At 42.7% G+C, this 20,811-nt stretch overlaps 1 protein-coding gene across 1 annotated transcript; it reads left to right on the top strand.

The window, feature by feature from the left end:
- Nucleotides 1-1,037: 1,037 nt before the first annotated feature.
- ACBD3 (acyl-CoA binding domain containing 3) lies at nucleotides 1,038-20,565 on the top strand. The gene is given in 9 exon segments (XM_054063207.1): nucleotides 1,038-1,333; nucleotides 8,438-8,579; nucleotides 9,547-9,687; nucleotides 10,458-10,616; nucleotides 12,545-12,719; nucleotides 16,725-16,917; nucleotides 17,996-18,249; nucleotides 18,252-18,282; nucleotides 19,114-20,565. Coding segments are annotated over 9 exon segments (1,554 nt in total). The 5' UTR covers nucleotides 1,038-1,086; the 3' UTR covers nucleotides 19,326-20,565.
- Nucleotides 20,566-20,811: the final 246 nt, after the last annotated feature.

Genomic DNA, 20,811 nt, shown 5'->3' on the forward strand with positions numbered 1-20,811 from the left:
CCGGGGACTCCCATACACACTCCCATGTTTCAGGAGGTTGCAGAGCTGTGTGGTTCTCTTTCTTCCTATCAGCTTCATGAAACACTAGATGCAGACAACTCTGCTCCCCAGGTATGCAGTCTGCCTCTTGGTTTGATGGAGAAATGTGACCAACAGCATTTAATGGTAATGCTGAAGTCCTGTCAGGGGGATGTCTTGTGCTGGGAATAAATCTCCTGAGCCATGCATGAGAGTGACTCTCTCCCTTCATGCAGCACATGATACCATTATGATAATAGTATTCTGAACAGCGTTTCACGGCTACAAGGGAATGAGCTAATCGCAGATACCGCTCTTGGAAAAATAATTGCCTTGTACTCTTTTTTTTCACTCCCTGGCTCCTTCCTTTCCTTTCTTGCCTCTCCTGTGCAAGGCCTGACACGTTTCCTCAGGGAGCAGTAAGACAGGTCAGTAGCAGACCCCACACTCCCAGCTGGGGCAAAAGGCTTTCCATCTGTGACACAAAGCCGTTGAGAAACCACGATTCCATTCTACAAAGCAACCAAACAGCACAGTGTTCAGCAGTGGCTCCCACCAACACCCATGTAGCCCCAGCACCCTGGGACCTGAGGCCAAGGGAGCCCTACCTCGACCTCAGGAGATGGGGAGAGGCTGCCAGAGGCGGGGGAACCCCAGCCCTGAGTTAGTTTGGCCTCCAAACACACAAGCAGAAGCCCTGGGAGGATGGCAGGGCTGAAGAGGGAATGGCAGGGCAGGACAAAGGAATGGCAAGGGACGAGAGAATGGCAGGGCTGAAGAAGGAATGGAAAGGCTGAAGAGGGAATGGAAGGGCTGAAGAGGAAATGTAAGGGCTGGAGAAGGAATGGCAGGGCTGAAGGAGGAATAGCAGGGTAGGAAAAGGGTACGGCAAGGTGGGACAAGGGTATAACAGGAGGCGCCCCGGACCACCACCCCCACGCCACCCCACAGTGCTCCGCAGCCACCCGGCCGCGTGCGCGCAGGGGCGGGGCCGGAAGTTCCGGGTCGCGGAGGCGGAAGTCGAGACGTGGCCGGCACGGCGCAGTGGGAGCGGCGGGAGGGCGGAGGATGGCGGCGGTGCTGGGCTCGGACCGGCTCGAGGTGTCGGTGGACGGGCTGACACTGAGCCCCAACGCCGAGGCGCCGCGGGGCGAGGCGGGGCCGGAAGAGCCCGCGGCGGGACGGAACGGCGAGGATCCCGGCTCGGCGGGGCAGGCGGAGGCCGGCGGCGCCGAGGAGGCGGTGCTGAGCCCGGAGCGGCGCTGGGGCTTCGCGCTGGAGGAGCTGTACGGCCTGGCGCTCCGGTTTTTTAAAGGTGAGGCCTTAAAAGAGGAGCGGCGTCTCGTGGCCGGCGGAGACACGCCTGTCCTGTGCGGGGCGGGAGCCGGGAGGCCGCGGGAGGCGCTTCCGAAGGTTTGTAGCAACGCCGCTATGAACGGAGCAGAAAAATCCTTGTTTGAGGCAAGTGAAGAAAACCTTGCGAGCAAAGGAAAACGTTGTGAGCGCAGGCGAAGAGTGAGTCTGCTGTCTTCGAGTGTTGTTAGGTCTGCTGACAGGCATTGCCGTGAGATGTCCTGCTGCCTCCGTGGGGTGCTGACTACAGGTCTGGCTCTGCCTCTTCCACTGCCATCATAACTCTAGTTGACAGCTGTGCGAGGGAGCGTTGACAAACCCAGGGAGTGGGTTTGGAGGAAGAGTTGCGTTCGCTGTGGGGTTACATTGTGCTACAGCCCTTGCGCACCTTGCAGTGATGTGTTGCTTTGCTGGCTTTCAGGCAGCTGCTGTTCAACGTGGGGCACAGAACAGGGAGTCTAGCAGCCTGCCTGGGCTAGGGAAGATACAGCTGTGTGCTTGGGAAGGTCAGCCTTGTTGCAGTTACTTGTTAGATGACACCCAAGGAAAGCTGCCTTTTCTAGGGGCAAGCATAGTGGCAGACGGAAGCTGTGCTGGAACAACAAACTTCTCTGTTTTCTTCACTTTGGCTGACTTGCACGCTGATAGTTATTAGGAGCATGTAAGGTTCCAAACAGTTTTCTTGAGCCCTGCTTCTTTTAACCTTTTTTTGATGCCCTTCCACAAAAGAGTTTTCTTAGTTTTCTTGTTAGCATGCTGACATACCAAGTCTTTTTTCCTTTAGCTGTAAGAACCATAAGGGTCTTAGTACTTTTTCTTTTTTTTTTTTTTTTTTCTCCTGTGTCAGAAGCTGCTGCAACTGGGTGTCAGGTTTGAAGCACTGTGACTTCTGTCTTTCTACGCCTTCTGTGAAACAAGCTGCTTGAAAGGGCTCTGGTTTGGTTTAATGAGTGCTTGTTCTTAAAACATGATGCAGAAAAAAATGTCTCTGCAGTAGCAAATTCATTAGTCAACCATCGTCTTATTTTGTATTGAGTTTAATACCCTACTAGAACTGGTATTGATGGTGTAAAAATTACACACTATGAATGAGCTTATCTGCATTATTTATAATCTGTCTATTATGTTTCACATTTTAATTAAATTTATACTCTACGTTTATCTCCTCTTGGATGGTGAAAAGTCAGTGGAGTGTTACTCGTGTTTAGGTTTCGGTGCGTTGTCTCAACAGTGGGTTTGTTGTTGCCTTCCTTTTATTAAAAGCTTAATTTCAACATGTTTCATCTCACTACTGCTCTTCCAAAAGAAGGCCTTGTTCCTCTGTTGTTACAACGGGAATAACATTTGCATGAAGTCATTGCCCTTATTTTCATCTGTACTTTTTTGCTGAAAGTGCCATAACATGAGGGGTTTTATTTATATATGTGATGGTGAGTTGCAGGAGCTACAAATACTTGGATTAGTGGTCTTGCCTGCTTGTTCTATATCTGCATGGCTCCAAAAATAATTAATTTTGTTTCCGAATAATTTTCATGTCCAGCTGTGGGAGTGGGCAGCCTTGTAGATGCAGATTCCTCCTTTACTTCAAGAAGTATCATATGAGGGATTTGAAGGCTGACCCATGTTAACAGGTTAATGCTGAGATGTTTCTAATAATTCTATGAAAAACTATACGTATGTGGGGTTGGGAGGTGTCTTTGAAAACCTTTATCTTTCTTAAAGCTTGTTGATAACCATGCCACAGTGTATATTAAGTACTTACATAGCTACAGTGGAACAAACAAGTGATTGGAGCAGCACTTGTTTGGGAAAATGACAGTATTTGAATTAAGTATAGTTAGTGGGATGGAAGGAGCTCAGATCAGGATGCTAGAGGAGTCCCTGAGTGGGATCAAAGGGTAAGCAGCAATTGCTGGTTAAGCAGCTTGCTTTCTGCTTCAGTGTGCAGACAGAGTTGTCTGGTTGTAACTCATGATGTATTTTCTTCCTAGAAGAGTTTAATCTGATGAAAATACTTTGAGTTTTCTTATTCTAGTGACTGTGGTGGCTTATTGCATGTAACAGAATTGCTCGAATACAGGACAAGATGGGAGTGTGTGTAAACAAAGTGAAAACCACAACTGGACTAGGCTAGGATAATAAAGAGGTTCAAAAGCTGCTTTACTCCATTTCTCAAAGACAGATGCAAATCTGAAATGCTTGTCTCTCAGTCACTTTAACTATCAGGCTGAGGCTATGAAAGAGATGTGTACTAGGTTCTTTAGCATCCGTAACTGCTTGTGAAGAAAGCCTTTCAGAATAGCAGTGACACTGAAAATAGATAGTTAATAGAGTTCCAATTCGCTTTTCTGTGAGAAGCAAGAGCCTTCCTTACAATATGCACTCTTGCCCTTACTGCTCTGTTGAGCCTGGTTCACGTCAAACACCATTTTGGCTGCCTTTAAGAAGCTGTTGTGCTGTGCTGGATCCAGTGTGCAGTGGAGAACTCGGTTATGTTATTGAAACGGGTATGTTTTTTTCGTTTCTTGGACTGTCTGTAATTGTGCAGCTGGCAAAGTAGAAGTGCGTCTGGTGGTTTATTTTGCTTGTTGAGCTGCTGCGAGCTATGCTGCTGCGAGCTATGCTGCTTGTTGAAGGTGTAACCTGTGACCTGCCGAAGGAGAGGGTTGACTTGCATAGCTCTGCCAGCAAATCTCTTCTGGTATCAGCCAGGCCTTATGGCTTCCCACATCCTGCCACTGAAATACCAGTGCACCCAACCTTCAGTATATGACAGTCCCCAAAGTATTTGTGTAATGCCTAAAGTGATTTCAGTGCAGCACGTCTGAGTAGACAGTATACAAACCGTATTAATTTGCTATCTAAAGGCTTTACTGGTATATTAAGTACTCTAAAACTCTAATTTTGTTTGACTGTTCCAAGTTATTTCCTCTTATGCTGACAAGAATGCATCTTCAACTTCAGCAATACATAATTCTAAATTAATTGTTTGCCCTCGTCTTTTTTTTTTTTTGAGGGCTTTTTTGATGGCATGATTGTAATTCATAAGTTAAGTAGGCTCTTGTTTTCAAGAGTCTGAAAGCTGCTATAAAGTGTCTACATTTGATGTGAAGTTGAGCTTTGATCACGTTTAGTTGGAAGGGCTGGTTGGGAGCTCGTCTGTTGATGCAGAAGTATGAGTGTAAGAGTGTACTGGGATCTATAGGCAATGATTCCCTTCTCATGATTTTCTGGTTTGGTCTTATTAAATCTTTGCAAGTGAACACCATTAGCATATGTGATATCTGCCTCTTTAAAAGCTACGAGCTGAAAAATCACAGTTCGCAAACTGTTTTCTAGCCTTCTAGATGACTCGACTGAATGCTATCCCATGGGAATTGGGCATGTAGAGTGAGTGTAGTAGGTGAAATTGGAGTGGAAGCTGCATCAGGATGTGTGATACTTCTTACAGGAAAAAAAAATCAGTAGTTACTTGGGAGGAATAGTATCTTGCATGACACAGCCTCTTACACATATTTCAGACTGCCTTGAGTCTTGAATTTGCAGGTGTATACCAACTCATGTCAATGGTACAGTGCTACGTATTGACGTAAGCCTCCATTATCTGCTTTTCTTTGCTAGTTATAGCATCATCTTTCTGTTGTTTGCATGCCAATGCAAGCAGTGGATTTCAAACATATGGTTAATTACCTGTAGTGCAAGGAGGGTCATTGTTATTCTAAGTACTGTTTTTCTGGAATATTTAACTGAGTTGCCTCAATGGATCTCAGTTTTGTGGGCATCTGAACAAAGTAGCCACTGTCAAGGAGAGCAGTGGTCTGGATAATGCAGGGATTTCCCTTCCAGGCGTGACAGCAGAGTAACAGTTTTCATGGCACACATCAAGGCCTGAGCTTGCAGTAAGTGGGAGCCAGTCTCTTTCTGTTCTGGGTGAACTACTTCACGTCATCAGTGCTGTACATCTTTCTATGGGTGTGTATTCTGTGGGCCCTTACAGTGTTGTATTGTACTCCCTGCAGTAGGTCCACAGCCTGCCTCGTTCATGTAAGCATCCCCTTAATCACTGCTTGTGTTGGATCTGTTAGTGGCTGCTGCTTAAGCGTGGGGCTCAGTTGACTTGAGGAATGGCCATTTCAGGTGAATGATGGTTTGAAGTATTGTCAGAAGAGACATTTTCTAATCTTCTGTAAGAAAGCTGAGCCTTTTTCTGGCCCTATTGGGTCAGGCATGTTACTAGCATAGGGAGGGTTGTATAGTTGCTGTACTACTGCTGCACACATCTTTGGAATTCTCAGTATTCTCTAGAGCTTTTTGATGTTCTTCAGCCTCCTGGCAGCTGTGTGGGCAATACCTACTTAAATGATGCATTCACAGATGCTTGAATAAATTCAGCACTTCTGCTTGCCTGGACTCACCAATGCTCTTATCTGCAGAGTCAAATATGGCAGAAGGCTTCAGGTCCTGTGGTTCACTTAATGGCAACAATTCCACATGTTTGGGATAATTATGCAATGTGGTTCATGGTGAAGAATTCAGCTAGTATACAACTTTGCTCTCTTGACTGTCTACAAATATTTTGCTTCTAATCTGCATTATCTACGAGTCACTGAATGCCGGTCTCATATTTTTCTCATCTGCTTTTTCCTCTTTTATTTAATTTGGTTTTTCTTCTTCCCTTGGATCATCATTCCTTGTAAACGCGGACTTTGGCTTCCTCCAAAGGCATGAGGTCTGACTTCTCTGTTCTGTGAAAATGCAGGCATGCTATGTACAGCATGGGAAACAAGGGTTTTTTTTTCCCCCTTTAATGCCTTTCAGAAAAAAGTTCAAGTACTCATGATGTTAGCTGGCTCAGTACAGTGAGTAGCTATGTTTTCTGGCAGACAAATGTAGACATGCAGGTTGTGCAAGGTAAACTATGCTGTAGGGTTCCCCTCAAGAAGCATACTTTGTTCACAAACCTGGCGAAATTTCAGTGTAGTACCCTTATCAATTGTCTTGATTTTAAGCACACTGCCCCAGGATATTAAGTGTGTGCAGCTTATTGAGGCAAATGGAAGTGCTTGTTACTTAATAAGCAAATTCTGAGTTAAACATGAAGTGTGAAGAATCGTGGAAAAGCCAAAAAGCATTTTGGTTGGCATGAGAGCAGGAGACCTGATCCAGCGAGAGAGCTTACCAGGGCATGGTGATTTGCATCTCTTAAGGATTATAGACTTGTTGCAGTGGGAAGGGACCTCTGGGGTCTGTAGAGTTCAGCCCTCCCTGTTCAGAGCAAGCTTCACGGGACTGTTTATTTTGAGTATTTCCAAGGATGGAAGCTTCAGAACCTCTCTGGGCAACCTGTTCCAGTGCTTAGTCATTCTCACAGTTAAAAAAACCAAAACCCACCACCTCTTCTGTCTAAGTGGCATTTCCCACATTTTAGTTTGTGTCTGCTGCCTCGTCCTTTTACTGGATACCACTGAGTAGAGTCTGCTTCAGTCTTCACATCCCCACTTCCTCCACCCCAACAGGTGTTTTTGTGGATGAAGACTTCTGTTTTTTCAGGGTAGAAGAGAGATTTGCTGTATGATTGTGTGACACTGGGAGAAGAGTAAATACATGAGATTCTGGAAGAGTGAAGTGGAGTGGATAATAAGTGATTAAGTATTTACCCTCTTAATTCTTTGATTCTGGCTTCAAAATTAATGGCATTGATGTAATGGTTCTTTGTAATGTTTTAACTGAGTTAAGTCCAATAGCATGCTGAACTTTAAAATAAAAATACAGGTTTTGTTGTGACCCGCAACCTCCAGCGTCTCTGATTCTCAGTTTTCAGGACTATTTGCTCAGAGTTCCTCAATAAGCCATAGTAGAGGTATTTCACTCCCTCTTTTGTTCTGAGTTTTACTTCTTTTCCTGTTAATACATGTGTTCACAAGCATCAGCTGGGCAATTTTGGAATATGTAGTCGTCAGCCCCAAAATCTGGGCATGAATTGGACTGTTCAGTTTGGGGCTGTAAACTTGCTCTGAAGTGACCTTTACTGTAAAAGGAGAGCTGGAAACTAGTGGCAGCTCTGCCTGTGGTTTCTGACTGCATGGAGAGCAGTTAGTACAATCATGTGAAATATCCATTGTTTACATCTGATAATAGTTTCCTCATTTCAGCCCTGATGCCTATATATTTGTTTTCCTGTTCCAAAAAAAAAAAAAATCTCTTCTTATAATTATGTATAACAGTGCCTGTTTTCTTTGATTTGTTTTGACAGTTTAAATGTGCTGAGGTTAAGTCCTAGCTGACTAATTCATATATCATTTTAAATCGGTGCAAGTCTTTTTTTCCCAGTAAACGTGTGGTAGGATCTAACGAGGGCTGCTTCAGGTGGTGTTGCTGTGGAGCCACTGAAATTCTGATTATGGCTTATGTTGCCTGCATCTAACAGCCAGAGCTCTCTGTGTACATTGTTGCTGGTGGAGTCACCGCTAAGACTTCCCTGTGAGGGGTTATTCCAGGTGCATTGGCAAAGCACAGCAATCAAACTGCCTCAAAGAAAACTTTCCCTAAATTCTAATTTTTCATCTCTGCAGTTTTCCTTCCCTTAAACCTTGCCTGTTCTGTTTTCATCAATATGAAGAGCATGAAAGGAGAGCAATCTATGAAGTTAACATCACATCTTTCTTTGTGGAAAATCCGTCATATCCACACTACAATAGACTTGGCAGGATGCATTTGAATTCAGCTTAAGGTTTTAAAATATTTCAGAGATATGGATCCATGTGGTACAATGTTCAACTAATTAACATAAATATTTATATGATAACTTACTAGCCAAGATTCACTCTAGGTGGTATGATGAAAACCATTTCACAATTAATTTTCTGCAGCTGAAGTAGATATGTTTCTTCTGGAAGATCTATTCTTACTTGAATAGAACTGACAATTTTGTCTAACCTTTTGTGACTCATTCCTTTTCTGCAGAGGAAATTGTGGTAGTAGTTATACAAAATGCACTTTTCTGTCCTATGCTCAATCAATTAATCACAACAGTGAAATTTCCTTTTTTTTTTTTTTTTTTTTACAGAAAAAGATGGCAAAGCCTTTCATCCAACTTATGAAGAAAAGCTCAAACTTGTGGCACTGCACAAGCAGGTTCTGCTGGGACCTTACAATGCTGACACTTGCCCTGAAGTTGGATTCTTTGATGTCCTGGGCAATGATAGAAGGTAAAAGGACTGGTGCTCTTGTTGATCTTAGCTCTGCTTTTCCAGCATGAAGAAAACATCATCCAGTTTCTGCAGTAAGAAGACAAGTGTGTGGGTTGCATACAGAAGACAAGTGTGTGAATGTATGGTAGTGGATAGTGAGAGTGGCCTCTTCAAATACATCTTAGAAGTCTGCCAATTGTCCAATTTCTGATAAGAGTTTAAGACTTGGTTAGCTGAACATCAGTGTGCAGGCCCGTGTTTCATCCCAGCTCCAGAGCAGGGTTACAGCAAGCTAAGCCTTTTGGCAATGGTAGTGACATTCACCATAGTTTTTGTTAATATCAAAGATAACTTCTGAAATCAGATACCTGTTGCATTCAAACTGAGTAAATTTTTATGAGATCTGGGCAGTCTCAGGCCTGTCTCTTGTATTGCTTGCAGTTCAGGCTGCACTTCTGGTGCATTGTTGCCATTTCCGGTGTGAAGGCAATGTGCAACACAGAACTGGCTTCTCAGAGCACTGCTTTTGCAGTAACCTTCCCTAGGAAGAACCAGGCTGTTGTGTTCAACTAGCTCAAGTACCATAATCGATGGTCATTACCATGTTGTTCATCTGGGAAAACATGCATTTTTTTCCACAATCTAGAGTGGAAGAGAGGTAAAAAATTTAAGGTTTGTTTGTATCTGGGAAGGTTCTGGATGAAGTTCAGAATTCAAAGTAAGGTGCATGGTATGTACAAGATTTCATATAAGCACTGTTATGTCCCTTTGAAAGGGTTGTTCTGGTGCAGGCAGAAGAGAGCACTGAAGCCTAAACGTTTAAACTCTGTCTTTGGGAAAAAGTTATCAGTTCTCTGAAACTGCATATTTAAAGTTTAGTCCATGGTCTCCCAGCTTTTTTTTTTCTTAGCTGGGTTCTCAGAGGTCATTACTGACTCAAAAAGCGTTGAGTGTTCTGTTATTTCAGCTGCCTTCTCTCTCTCAGGAAGGAATGGGCTGCCCTTGGAAACATGTCAAAGCAAAAAGCTATGACAGAATTTGTTAAGCTCCTGAATAGGTGCTGCCACTTGTTTTCAACATATGTCACTTCCCACAAGATAGAGAAAGAAGAACAAGAAAAGAAAAGGTAATGTTTGAGTCCTTTGGTGTTGGATTATATTGAGTGTATAACTCTTGACCTATGAACTGTCACAGCTAGCTTAGTTTCCAAGAAGTCATCTTGGAAAGAAAAATGCTTGAAGTTTAGGTGCTGTGATGCCATTTGATCTCTCTAAGGCTTTTTACTTACTTTTACATTCAGTAATGAATGATTGTTTCTGAGGTGGACACCTAAAATATAAGGAGGTTTTAAAATTTTGCTGATCCTGTCATCTGTTTAAGAAAATACATGCTTTACTAAATGTCTGCCCCGTAGGTCTGTAGACCAAAGGTATACAGAACATAGAGCTGTCAGGTGCTTTAAACTCCTTTTTCTTATATGGATTAGCAACTTGACAAAGGCCATCTTCTACTATCACTTGCATATCATGTGATTATTAAACTATAGTACCCATGTAATTATTGAATATACGGTAAACTTTGGAGTGTGCACTTAAGGTTCCCAGACAATTATTCTACTGCTTTCTGCCAAGGATAATATAGTAATAAGTTGGAATGAATATCAAAAGATAATACAGAATTTACACTTGTCATACTGCACAGTGCAGTAAAACTAAACAGTAATGTTTTTTCTTCTCGTATCCAATAAGACACTATTCCAGTCAAATTGAAGTGGGAAGAGATGATGCTGAACAAAAAGCTTTTTTGGGCAGGTAAAAGGCAGGTTATGGCATGTTCAAAATAACTCATCTAAGGATTGTAGGAATGCTGAAATAGCTTATTGAGTGGATGTTGCAGAAGAGAAGAGGAAGAACGAAGGCGGCGTGAAGAAGAGGAGCGTGAGCGTTTACAGAAAGAAGAAGAAAAACGTAGGCGAGAAGAAGAGGAAAGACTGAGAAGAGAAGAAGAAGAGAGGAGGAGAATAGAGGAGGAACGTCTTCGGATGGAACAGCAGAAGTGAGTAGCTGAAGCAACACTTCAAAGAAAATAACTACTTTGCATTTGACACAATTCCAGCTGTTTAAATAGTATGCTAGAATGGAATACCTGAAGTTCAGAGCACTTGAGTCTGGTGGTGACATTTGCATCCTTAGTTAAAAGGAACACTGTGCAGAAAATAATTTTCAGTAATGTATTATTGTATGCAGTCTTCTCAGATGAAAGTACCAGAAAAGCTTTGTTTAAAGAGAAGCTCTTGGGGCTTTAAGGGCTGCACCTCATGAAAATTTGCGGCTTTGCTTATTAAATGATTAATTCTGCACTCAACTGAGCAGAGTTGATGTCCATCTGGAAGTGTTGTTTGAACTGTGACTTGAAAGTTTCTATCCTTTTATGGTAGGTGGAACCTTGAAAAGGATAACTACAATTAATTGAGCTTTTTTGAATGCATGACTGAAATTTTCTAACTTAATAGTCTAATGCTACCCCTTAACAGTCTCTCTAGGAAGTGTGAAGTGTCTGCAGAACTCATTTGTGCATTGGCAGTCCCTGGATCTTATACTCTTCCTAAAAGGAGTACAAAATCCGCATTCAAATGCACTTAACCTTTGTTTTTAGCCTGAATTAAATTGTTAAAATATACAGCTGTAGTTATATTTCATTTTTCCCTTTGCATCCAGATGCTGATCTGGCTTTGCATGCATAATATTTAAGAGAACAGTAAATCAAAGCTGTTCCACATCAGTCAGCAGCAATCTTCCATAATAAAAATGTCTTTTCAGGGGTTGTATCTGAAGTAGATCCTGTGCTTGCTTATGTAGTGGTTTTGAGAAGGGAGTAAGTAATTAATCCACAAGCTTTACTGCTTATTTAACGTGGTGAAAGCTAGAGGACTGTAAAATAAATGAACAGAATATAATAAAAGATGTTTCGTAGTGCTAAGAAAAATTATGTCTTGAAGTTTGGAGATTTTTTTACATTAATAGCAGTTATGTATTGAGTGGTTGTAGCAACTTAGAGAGAGAGTTCAGACAGAAGAGGAGTGTGGATACACGTATACAGGCCAAATGTATCTAAACTGCCTATAGTTTGCTAAAGAGCAATAAATCTTGCCCTTCAGGATACTGGAGCTTTTAGAGAATGATTTTTGGGGAAGGAATGAGTGGGAAGGAAAGAATTACTCCTGCCTTTGTGTGATACTACTTTCTTCCTCTGAAACTTTACTAGCTGGTCACTGATGTAACATGCGAGACAAATCTTGGATCTAGCTGGTAATTTTACTGTATAGTTTCTTTTAGCCTTTTGGAGAGAGGAGGAAAACAGCCTGTGCATAAGTAACCCGTGTGTTCCTCCTGGAGTTTCAACATTTGAGTTTATTGGAGGCACAGATGGCCTATTTGGCAGTAGTTTTTTCATTCCTGAATTAGGCCACAGTCAGTCATACTTTTCATGTTTGCATACTGTCCTGGGAAATTAAAATAGTGATGTGGTGTGTTCTTAGATTTACCAAAAAGTATTGCTGTGCCGTACCACAGCAGGTCTGTTCATACCAATGTTTGTGGAAGGGCTGCTGGAAAGATGCTTTATGCAAGATTTATGGGGGTACCAAAAGTGGGATTTTCCCCTTGCTTGTTTGAGAAATTCAGTCACCTAGCACTGCCTCTTTATCAGACTACAGACTGCGAATTATGTAAGTCTTTTTTTAACATCTGATGTTTTCAAACATTGGGTAGAAATTGCTGCTCCCTTCTTTATTCTGCGTGTTCTTAGGCAAAATTCACGTTTATGTTACCTCTGGGCTCTGCTCTTATGCAGATTTGTTTTAATTGTGCTTTTTCTGGAATTGAATTGACTGTCTTTGAGGCCACTTAAATCACTTAAGTACAGGGATTTCCCCAATACCCTCAGTTGCTTGTAATCTTCCTACTCTCCTCTCACCAATCTAGGCAACAGATAATGGCAGCACTGAACTCTCAGACTGCTATTCAGTTCCAGCAGTATGCAGCCCAGCAGTATCCCGGCAACTATGAACAGCAGCAGATCCTAATTCGACAGCTCCAAGAACAACATTATCAACAATACATGCAGCAGTTGTATCAAGTCCAGCTTGCACAGCAACAGGTATGACTCACCAGCTGAGAAACTTAGATTTTTTTTTTTTGATTTTTTTTTGCGTCCCAGGCTGTCTTTGGGAGATGTTAACTTGTCTACCCTTGAAATCTAATTGCTACAAGCAGAGATAGTGTCATTGTGACTAAGGCTGCTTCAGATTCAAACACCAAAGCGCTTTATTTAATCTTTTTGAATTTTTTCTGAAGCAGCTGTTAAGAGGATTCCAAACAGATTTTTCTAATTACTTTGTTCAATATTATTGTTGGAGACCAAGTGTGAAGAGCTCTGCTGCAGCATCTATTGTGTGTGTAATTGAATGGGGGTACATGCCAGTGATCCGAGCACGAAGCTATTCAAGTGATTCTCTGTGTAGGTATTGTGCAGAGCAGCAGGCTTTCGTCAGCTGTGTCTTTCCAGCTGAACGTGCGTGCAGCACTGTTACATCACTAATGGGTTTGAGATTGCTCCTCTCTATCAACTTGAGCACTAATGACTTTTGTTTCCATCCACGGTTTGACATCAGTACCTAATTTAGTTTCTTGCCTACAATAGACTGCTTGGGTGGGAGGAGAGACTTTCATATTTCTGGTAGCAATGGGTGACAGTGGTACATTACTTCTTTGCAAGGATTTTGTGCCTGAGCTTGAAAGGCTACTTCTTCATTTGGGGGAATCTTGCATCTCCAGTAAATGTGCTGTATTCGCATCTCGAAGTATTTAAAGTTCAAGCATGTTCATCTGTATATATCTTAGATTTTAAACAGATGTAAGTCACACTTCAGACTCTAGTATGTCTGACCTCTCTGGGCAGGACCTGAATCTTAAATGGCTTATAACTGCCAAACTGGGGTCTAAAGACTGAGCAGGAAATTAGTTACTGAATTTTGAGTAATTTGTATTTTGACAAGGCCAATGCCCTCAGCAAAGAATTGTCCAAGGAAGGAAGTCATGCAAACCCATGTGGAGGAACCCCTGTGGCTGCTGTGAATCACATGAAGTTCAACAAAGCAAAGTGCGAGGTCCTGTACCTGGGCTAGGGCAGAACCTAAGTTCGGTACAAGCTGGAGGATGAGTGGATTGAGCAGCTCTGCAGAGATGGAATTGGGGATAGTGGTGAATGAAAACCAGCAATGGGCCAGCCAGCCATATTCTGGGCTGCCTAAAACATGTGGGAGGCTGAGGGAGGGAAGTGAGTCTGCCTTTCCACTCGGCTGTCATGACACCCCACCTAAAGCCCTGTATCCAGCTCTGGGGTCCACAGCACAAGAAAGACATGGAACCTGTTAGACCACAAAAATGGTTGAAGAACTGGAACACTTCTTCTATGAATTAAGGCTGAGAGAGCTGGGGTTGTTCAGCCTGGAAAAGACAAGGCTCTGGGGGGACCTTATTGCAACCTTCAGTTTATAAAGAAAGGGCTTATAAGAAAGATGGAGAAAGACATTTTTTTTTTTTACCGGGGCCTGTAGTGACAGGACAGGGTCAGTGATTTTAATCTGAGAGTGTGTAGATTTAGGTTGGACGTAGGAAGAAATTTGGTTTTTATGGTGAGAGTGGTCAGACACTGGATCAGATTGCCCAGAGAAGTAGTGGATGCCCAATCACTGGAAATGTTCAAGGTCATTATGTGGAGCTGTGAGCAACCTGATCTAGTGAAAGAAGTTGCTGCTCATGGCAGACGGGTTGGACTAGATGATCCCTAACAGTCCTTTCCAGCCCAAACCATAATTTGATGGAGTTGAAGTGGTATAGGAAAGTCAGAGGCTTCCTGCCCTTTTGTGATTACCCTTGAAGCTTAATAATGATACCTTAGTACCAATGCTTTGGTGTCGCAGTGGTAAGCAAAAGCTATAGCCTCATCAGTCTTGCACTTGGTGACTTCTGTAACTGATAATCCTCCCTTGAGGCTGAGATGTCAGACATGCTGATGCCAATATTCAAGGTTATCAGCACTGCTTCTTTCAGCCATGGCTGTCTACTTTCAGTGTACAGAAGACTAATGCCCTGCAAGACCTGGGGCAAAACAGACTTTCCTTTGTAGTGTTTTACAAAATAAGTCTGCCCAGCGATGAAGCTTATCTTTCAGATCTCTAGTTGGACAACTCTTACAGAGGAAAAGATGAAAAAGCAGCATATAACAGTTAAATTGTCTTAATTCTGCTTTGGACTTCCCTGAAAATTCATGTAGATTCTGTAACACTTCTGAGGAATACTTTCCTTTTGATGCCTATAACTCAGCTGCCATGGGATCTATTAGTGCAGTTGAAAAGTGCTGTTCTGTCATTGTTGCTTAGAGATCAGTTTGTAACACAATTAATTTTGGAAAGGCTGTATGCAGTACTTTTCTAGAGAAGTGCTTGCCACTTTACATTGTCTCAGTGCGTAGAACTGCTGTAGTAGAAAGTGGACATGGGCAACGACTGTACGATGGCTCAAACTTGAAATCTAACTAATGTTTGACTGTCTTGTCTTACTCCTCCAGGATACCTATATTTCTTCATCAAAATCATGTGTTTATTAGTTATTAGTTTTTTAAAGAATGTTACTGTCAATTATACCTTTTCTCTGTCTCAAAAAAAAGTGTGTAATGTCTCTGTACTGATCATAAAATCATAAAATGGTTTGGGTTGGAAGGGGCCTTAAGGCTCATCCAGTTTCAGTCCCCCGGCCATGGGCAGGGACATCTCCCACCAGACCAGGCTACTCAAGGCTCCATCCAACCTGGCCTTGAACACCTCCAGGGACAGAACATCCACGACTTCCCTGGGCAACCTGTGTCAGTATCTCACAACTCTCATCATGAAGAATTTCTTCCTGACGTCTAATCTTCCCACTTCCAATTTAAAGCCATTTGCTCTCTTCCTATCACTACATGCCCTTGTAAAAAGTCCCTCCCCAGCTTTCTTGTAGCTCCCTTCAGGTACTGGAAGGCTGTTATAAGGTCTCCCTGAAGTCTTCTCTTCTCCAGGCTGAACAGCCCCAAGTCTCTCAGCCTGTCCTTGTATGGGAGGTGCTTCAGCAATCTGATCATCTTTACGGCCTCCTCTGGACCTGTTCCAACAGTTCGATATCCTTATATTGGGGACTCCAGAACTGGACACGATACACCAGATGAAGTCTCACAAGAGAAGACTAGAAGGGCAGAATCGCCTCTCTCGACCTCCTGGCCACATTTCTTTTGATGCAGCCTGGGATACGGCTGGCCTTCTGGGCTGCAAGTGCACATTGCCAGCTCAGGTCAAGCTTCTCATCAACCAGCACCTCCAAGTTCTTCTCCACAGGGTTGCTCTCAATCACATCATCCCCCAGCCTATATTTGTGCTTGGGAGTGCCCTGACCCAGGTGTAGAACCTTGCACTTGGCCTTATTGAACCTCATGAGGCTCACACAGTCCCACTTCTCCAGCTTGTCCAAGTCCCTCTGGATGGCATCCCTTCCTTCTGGTGTGGCAACTGTACCTCTCAGTTTGGTGTGTGTTATCTGCAAACTTGCTGAGGGTGTGCTCCATGTTGCTGTCTGTATCATCGATGAAGATATTAAACAGCACTGGTACCAGTACAGACCCCTGGGGGCCACCACTTGTCACGGATCTCCATTTAGACATCAAGCCATTGACCACTACTGTCTGGATGCAAATATCCAACCAATTCCTTATCCACTGAACAGTCCACTCATCAGATCCATATCTCTCCAATGTGGAGAGAAGGATGTCGTGGGGGACTGTGTCAAAGGCTTTACAGAAGTCCCTGATAACTAGGGCCAGAAAGTAAGTCTTGAAGCTAAAGGGTAATGCATTCTGCTTAAATCCAGAAGGATGGTTGTTACCTTGTATAATCAGTGACTTTACTTCCTCTGATTCTAAGTACGTGTAATTCTCACTGGTCTTTCAAGTCAAGCCTCCTCGCGGGGTAGAGTGGGAGCCTTTGTTTTAAGAAGTGTCTTTATATGTTTTGCTGGAAGATGGAGACATCTTTTGGGGATTTGGTTGTAGTTGACTTAATTTCTGTCATTTCAGGCAGCCTTACAAAAACAGCAGGACGCAGTTGTGGCTGCGACAGGGACACCTCTGACTGCTGCATCAAAGGTGAATGCACCTGCCTCAGGGGAAACCCCATCGCTTAACGGGCAGGCCAATGTGCATGCAGACAGCCCTGAAAAAGAGCTGGATGCAGAGGTTTTGGAAGAAGTACTGGAGAATGGACCAAAAGGTAGGACTTAGCTAGACTCCTTAATTAAAATAAATCACAAACCCCCTCCTTGGGATTCAGATGTATTAGGTGTCATCACTGTGGCTCATAGCTTGGCTTCATTGTGCTATGCAAGAGCTAGCTTTAATTCCTGGATCCAGTTTCTCTCAACAGAGAACAATATTGCACAGGCAAAAGTCAGCTTTTGGATGAAGGAAAAGAGGAAGCAGCAAAAGTGTTTTGAGAAGAGTGGATGGGATCCAGAACCTCCTCTCTCTCGACTGAGACTGGTTTTTTTTTTTTTTTTGCAGCAGTGATGGAAAAGAGCATAAAAGTTCTAGCTGAAAGCTGTTCTGTGCAAAAGTATGTTCAAACTTATTTGAACTCAGGTCAAAACTGAATGTTAGCCTTGCAGATTAAAATAAAGCCAAATCCTCTTTCTTCTGTCTGAATGCCGCCCTACCTGTGACTTAGCCCTGTCCTATGTGCAGTCCAAACTGCTTTCTCTTCATGTTTCCCACCTTCCTCAGACAACATCCAGGAAGCTGTGAAGGCAAAGCAGTAAAAGTAGCCTCCCAGCAGCACTCTCATCACTGGTACTTCTGAGTGTTACTTCTATACTTCAATCCACAATCGGTCCTCAAAGACCTGTTTGTTCCTGCAGTATGGAACAAACACTAGAACAGACCCTGTCTGCATAGTGAGGTGTTCAGTTATTTTAGTCAATATTTGGCAATTTGACCAATCCATAACCTCTGGTTCTGTCGCATAGATCCTTTCAGTGAAGGTTTCTGTGCAATGTAACCCTAGCACTTGTAGGCTTCTGTCTTCCAAGTCTTTTCTGTGTAAGCGCTATTGGTTTAAATGTGACAGTTTGGTAAACTGGTAGGATGTAAGTGTACAGTGTTACATCTAGACTGGCACTGCATTCCATGCAAGTTTCGAAAAGGTGTTGCTTTGTTAAAAACAAGAAAAGAAAAAAAATCAGAAATTACTTAGAAGCAATTCTGATGCTTGCAGTGCTCAACTGCACACTTGAGCATGCAACATAAATAACTGAAACAAAAGCTTAACTGGGATTTTTCCCTTCTCTCTCCAGATTCTGTTCCAGTCATAGCTGCCCCGTCAATGTGGACACGGCCTCAGATAAAAGACTTCAAGGAAAAAATCCGACAGGATGCAGACTCTGTGATCACAGTGGGCCGAGGAGAAGTGGTTACAGTTAGAGTACCAACTCATGAAGAGGGGTCTTACCTCTTTTGGGAGTTTGCTACAGACAATTATGACATTGGTTTTGGGGTGTATTTTGAATGGACAGACTCCCCTAATACAGCAGTCAGTGTGGCATGTCAGTGAATCCAGGTGACGATGAGGATGAAGAAGAAGGTAAGCTGCTTATTGTTTTAAACTGCCAGTCCTTGACGGAGCTGCCATGAGGGAAGACTCAACTGATTGTCTTGTGTCATCTCCTAGTTACCCCAGCTTCCGTCTAGCTGAAAAGTATCCGTCTATTCTGAAAGTAGCTTCAGTCAGCTTGTTGGTCATAAATAGGCTAAAGTAGTTGAAGGTGGAAAAATCCTTTTCCTAAGTTTTGCTTACTTTTTAGTGTGCCCTCTGTCCAGTTCAGCTGTCAGTAAGCTAGATTGAAACCTGTGCCATAATAAAAGTATAGCGGATCTTCACAGTGAAAACTTTAAGAAAAAATCCTGCCCTGCTGTCATGAACTGTTTCTAGGAGGAAGTTCCCTCAAGGTTTCAGCAAACAGCTTAAAAGAGCAATTCCTGATAGTAACCAGGACACAAGTGACAGGGATGTCTGGCATACCATCAGAAAATGTTTTGAAGTGAGCATGTGATTTGCTTAGAAGGAACAGCCCTGTCATTGGAAGCAGTGGTCTTCTGGCTATTACTACTACGTGATCAGTAGTATGTCAGATCAGTAGAAGTCAGTTGTGGTGTATCGCTAATGAAAACTAGAGCTTGACATCTCCACAAACTGACCCAGGTGTGGTGAGTTTTTGTATCAAACTGTAAAATTGCTTATTGTTCCTCCAGCTTTTGAATGCTTTAGCCACAGCCTCACTATGAACCCCTCTGACCCATCTGATTTCTAAACTAACAAAGAGTGCCTTGTCTACTATGGATCAGTCTGACGTTCTCTTGTAAAGCATCCACCCATGTTAAATGACACCTTTTTTTTTTTTTCTTCCCCTTGCAGAAAATACTAGCAGTGAAGAAAAAAACAAAAAGAATGCCAACAAGCCTCAGCTAGATGAAATAGTGCCTGTGTACAGACGAGACTGTCACGAAGAAGTGTATGCTGGCAGCCACCAGTACCCAGGGAGAGGAGTTTATCTTCTTAAATTTGACAACTCCTACTCTCTATGGAGGTCAAAAACAGTTTACTACAGAGTTTATTATACTAGATAAAGGTGTGGCTGTGTCTGAGGCTGGGCTGTGCAGAAGATGTCATTTTATTTGGAATTTTCTTCAAGCATAATGGATCTTTTTTGAGTCTGTGTTTTATCCTGTCTGTATCTGTATGGTTTGTGTGAACTTTAACAAGTAGACACTGGGATCTTCCTGCTCCATGACACGAATGCATATTGCATTGGGCTTAACACAGGATCTCCCTAGCCCTTTCCAGTATTGGAGTTAACCAATGGAAATCATCGGCTCCAGTGCTGAGGTCACATCAGTTGCATCTGTTAAAGCGCCATGAAAAAGGGGGAGGGAGTTGCTGGCTCACTGGCTGAGTGATCTGTTGTTTCCAGGTCTGGAGGCTTTGAATAACTTGTTAACAGTTAAAGGTCCCATCAATAACTGGTAGATTTGGATGCAGCTTGCTGTGTAGGAAGTTTCTCGTAACTGTAGTTCAATGTTAGATTTTTACACCATTAAAACTTGAAACTTTAAGTTGATGCAGTGTAGAAACAAGTTGTCTTGCTTCTGTCCTGATCAAAGAAGAAGAAACGTTTGGTTCCTTAAACCAGTGTAGTGGCTAATACAAGAATGACCAGCATCCTGAAAATACAGCAAATAACCTCTTCTGAAGATGTAAACCGAATAACAAAAGTATATTCAACACGAAGAACCTTAATCTCTCTGCCCTGCTGCTAAACTTAGAATAAAAAAAAAAATAATTAATTTTTGAGGCATTGTCTTTGAGGTGGGGCACAAACTATTTCTGTTTGGTGGGTTTTTAATGGCGTAGACTTTAAAAAAATCTACAAAACTGAAAACAATTTTCGGCAAAATATTCTAGTTTGTCTGTTTGTGTAAAACCTGAGTAGCTCATTGCGCATCTGAAGAGCCGGTAAGTCACTTTGATAAAGTATAGGAGTTAATGTTGCACTAATTATGGAAATAACTGCCAGTCCATTTTAGTCTGAACTAGTGATACTTAGGTGCAGACTTTCTTCTTTAATTTGTAAGTGTCTGCAGAAAGGCAGAGTGCACATACAGATACTTCGTAATGTAGCTTTAATCTCAGTTTCCTGTGGTTTGGTTGGGCATTTCATATTTTGTATAGTGGAGAAATGCAGGTGGCTACTTGACTTGAGGCTGCAGTAAGGATCTGCTTTTCTTGGAGCCCTGCACCCCAGGGGTGATTTATTGCAATGACGACTTTCGTAAGTGCTCTCTGTATGGCTTATGCACTTTGTTACTGGAAGAAAATGGTTACTTTGTGGGTCTCAGTTCAGTTCTTGCAGTAAAACTTCCATTGATTAGCTGCAGCATGTACAGTTCCATGGCAAATGATGTTGAGTTTGTGGGATTTATTTGAATAATCAGTTTGTACATACATGACTTTTCTTTTCTCATACCAGCCATAGAGATAATTCTCCTAGAGTGCTTAACTTGTCATCTTGCAATTGGTTCAGCAACACCATACGAGCTTATAGCTAATTAGTGC

The sequence above is a fragment of the Cuculus canorus genome, chromosome 3, assembly GCF_017976375.1.
Source record: "Cuculus canorus isolate bCucCan1 chromosome 3, bCucCan1.pri, whole genome shotgun sequence".
Taxonomy (NCBI): Eukaryota; Metazoa; Chordata; class Aves; order Cuculiformes; family Cuculidae; genus Cuculus; species Cuculus canorus.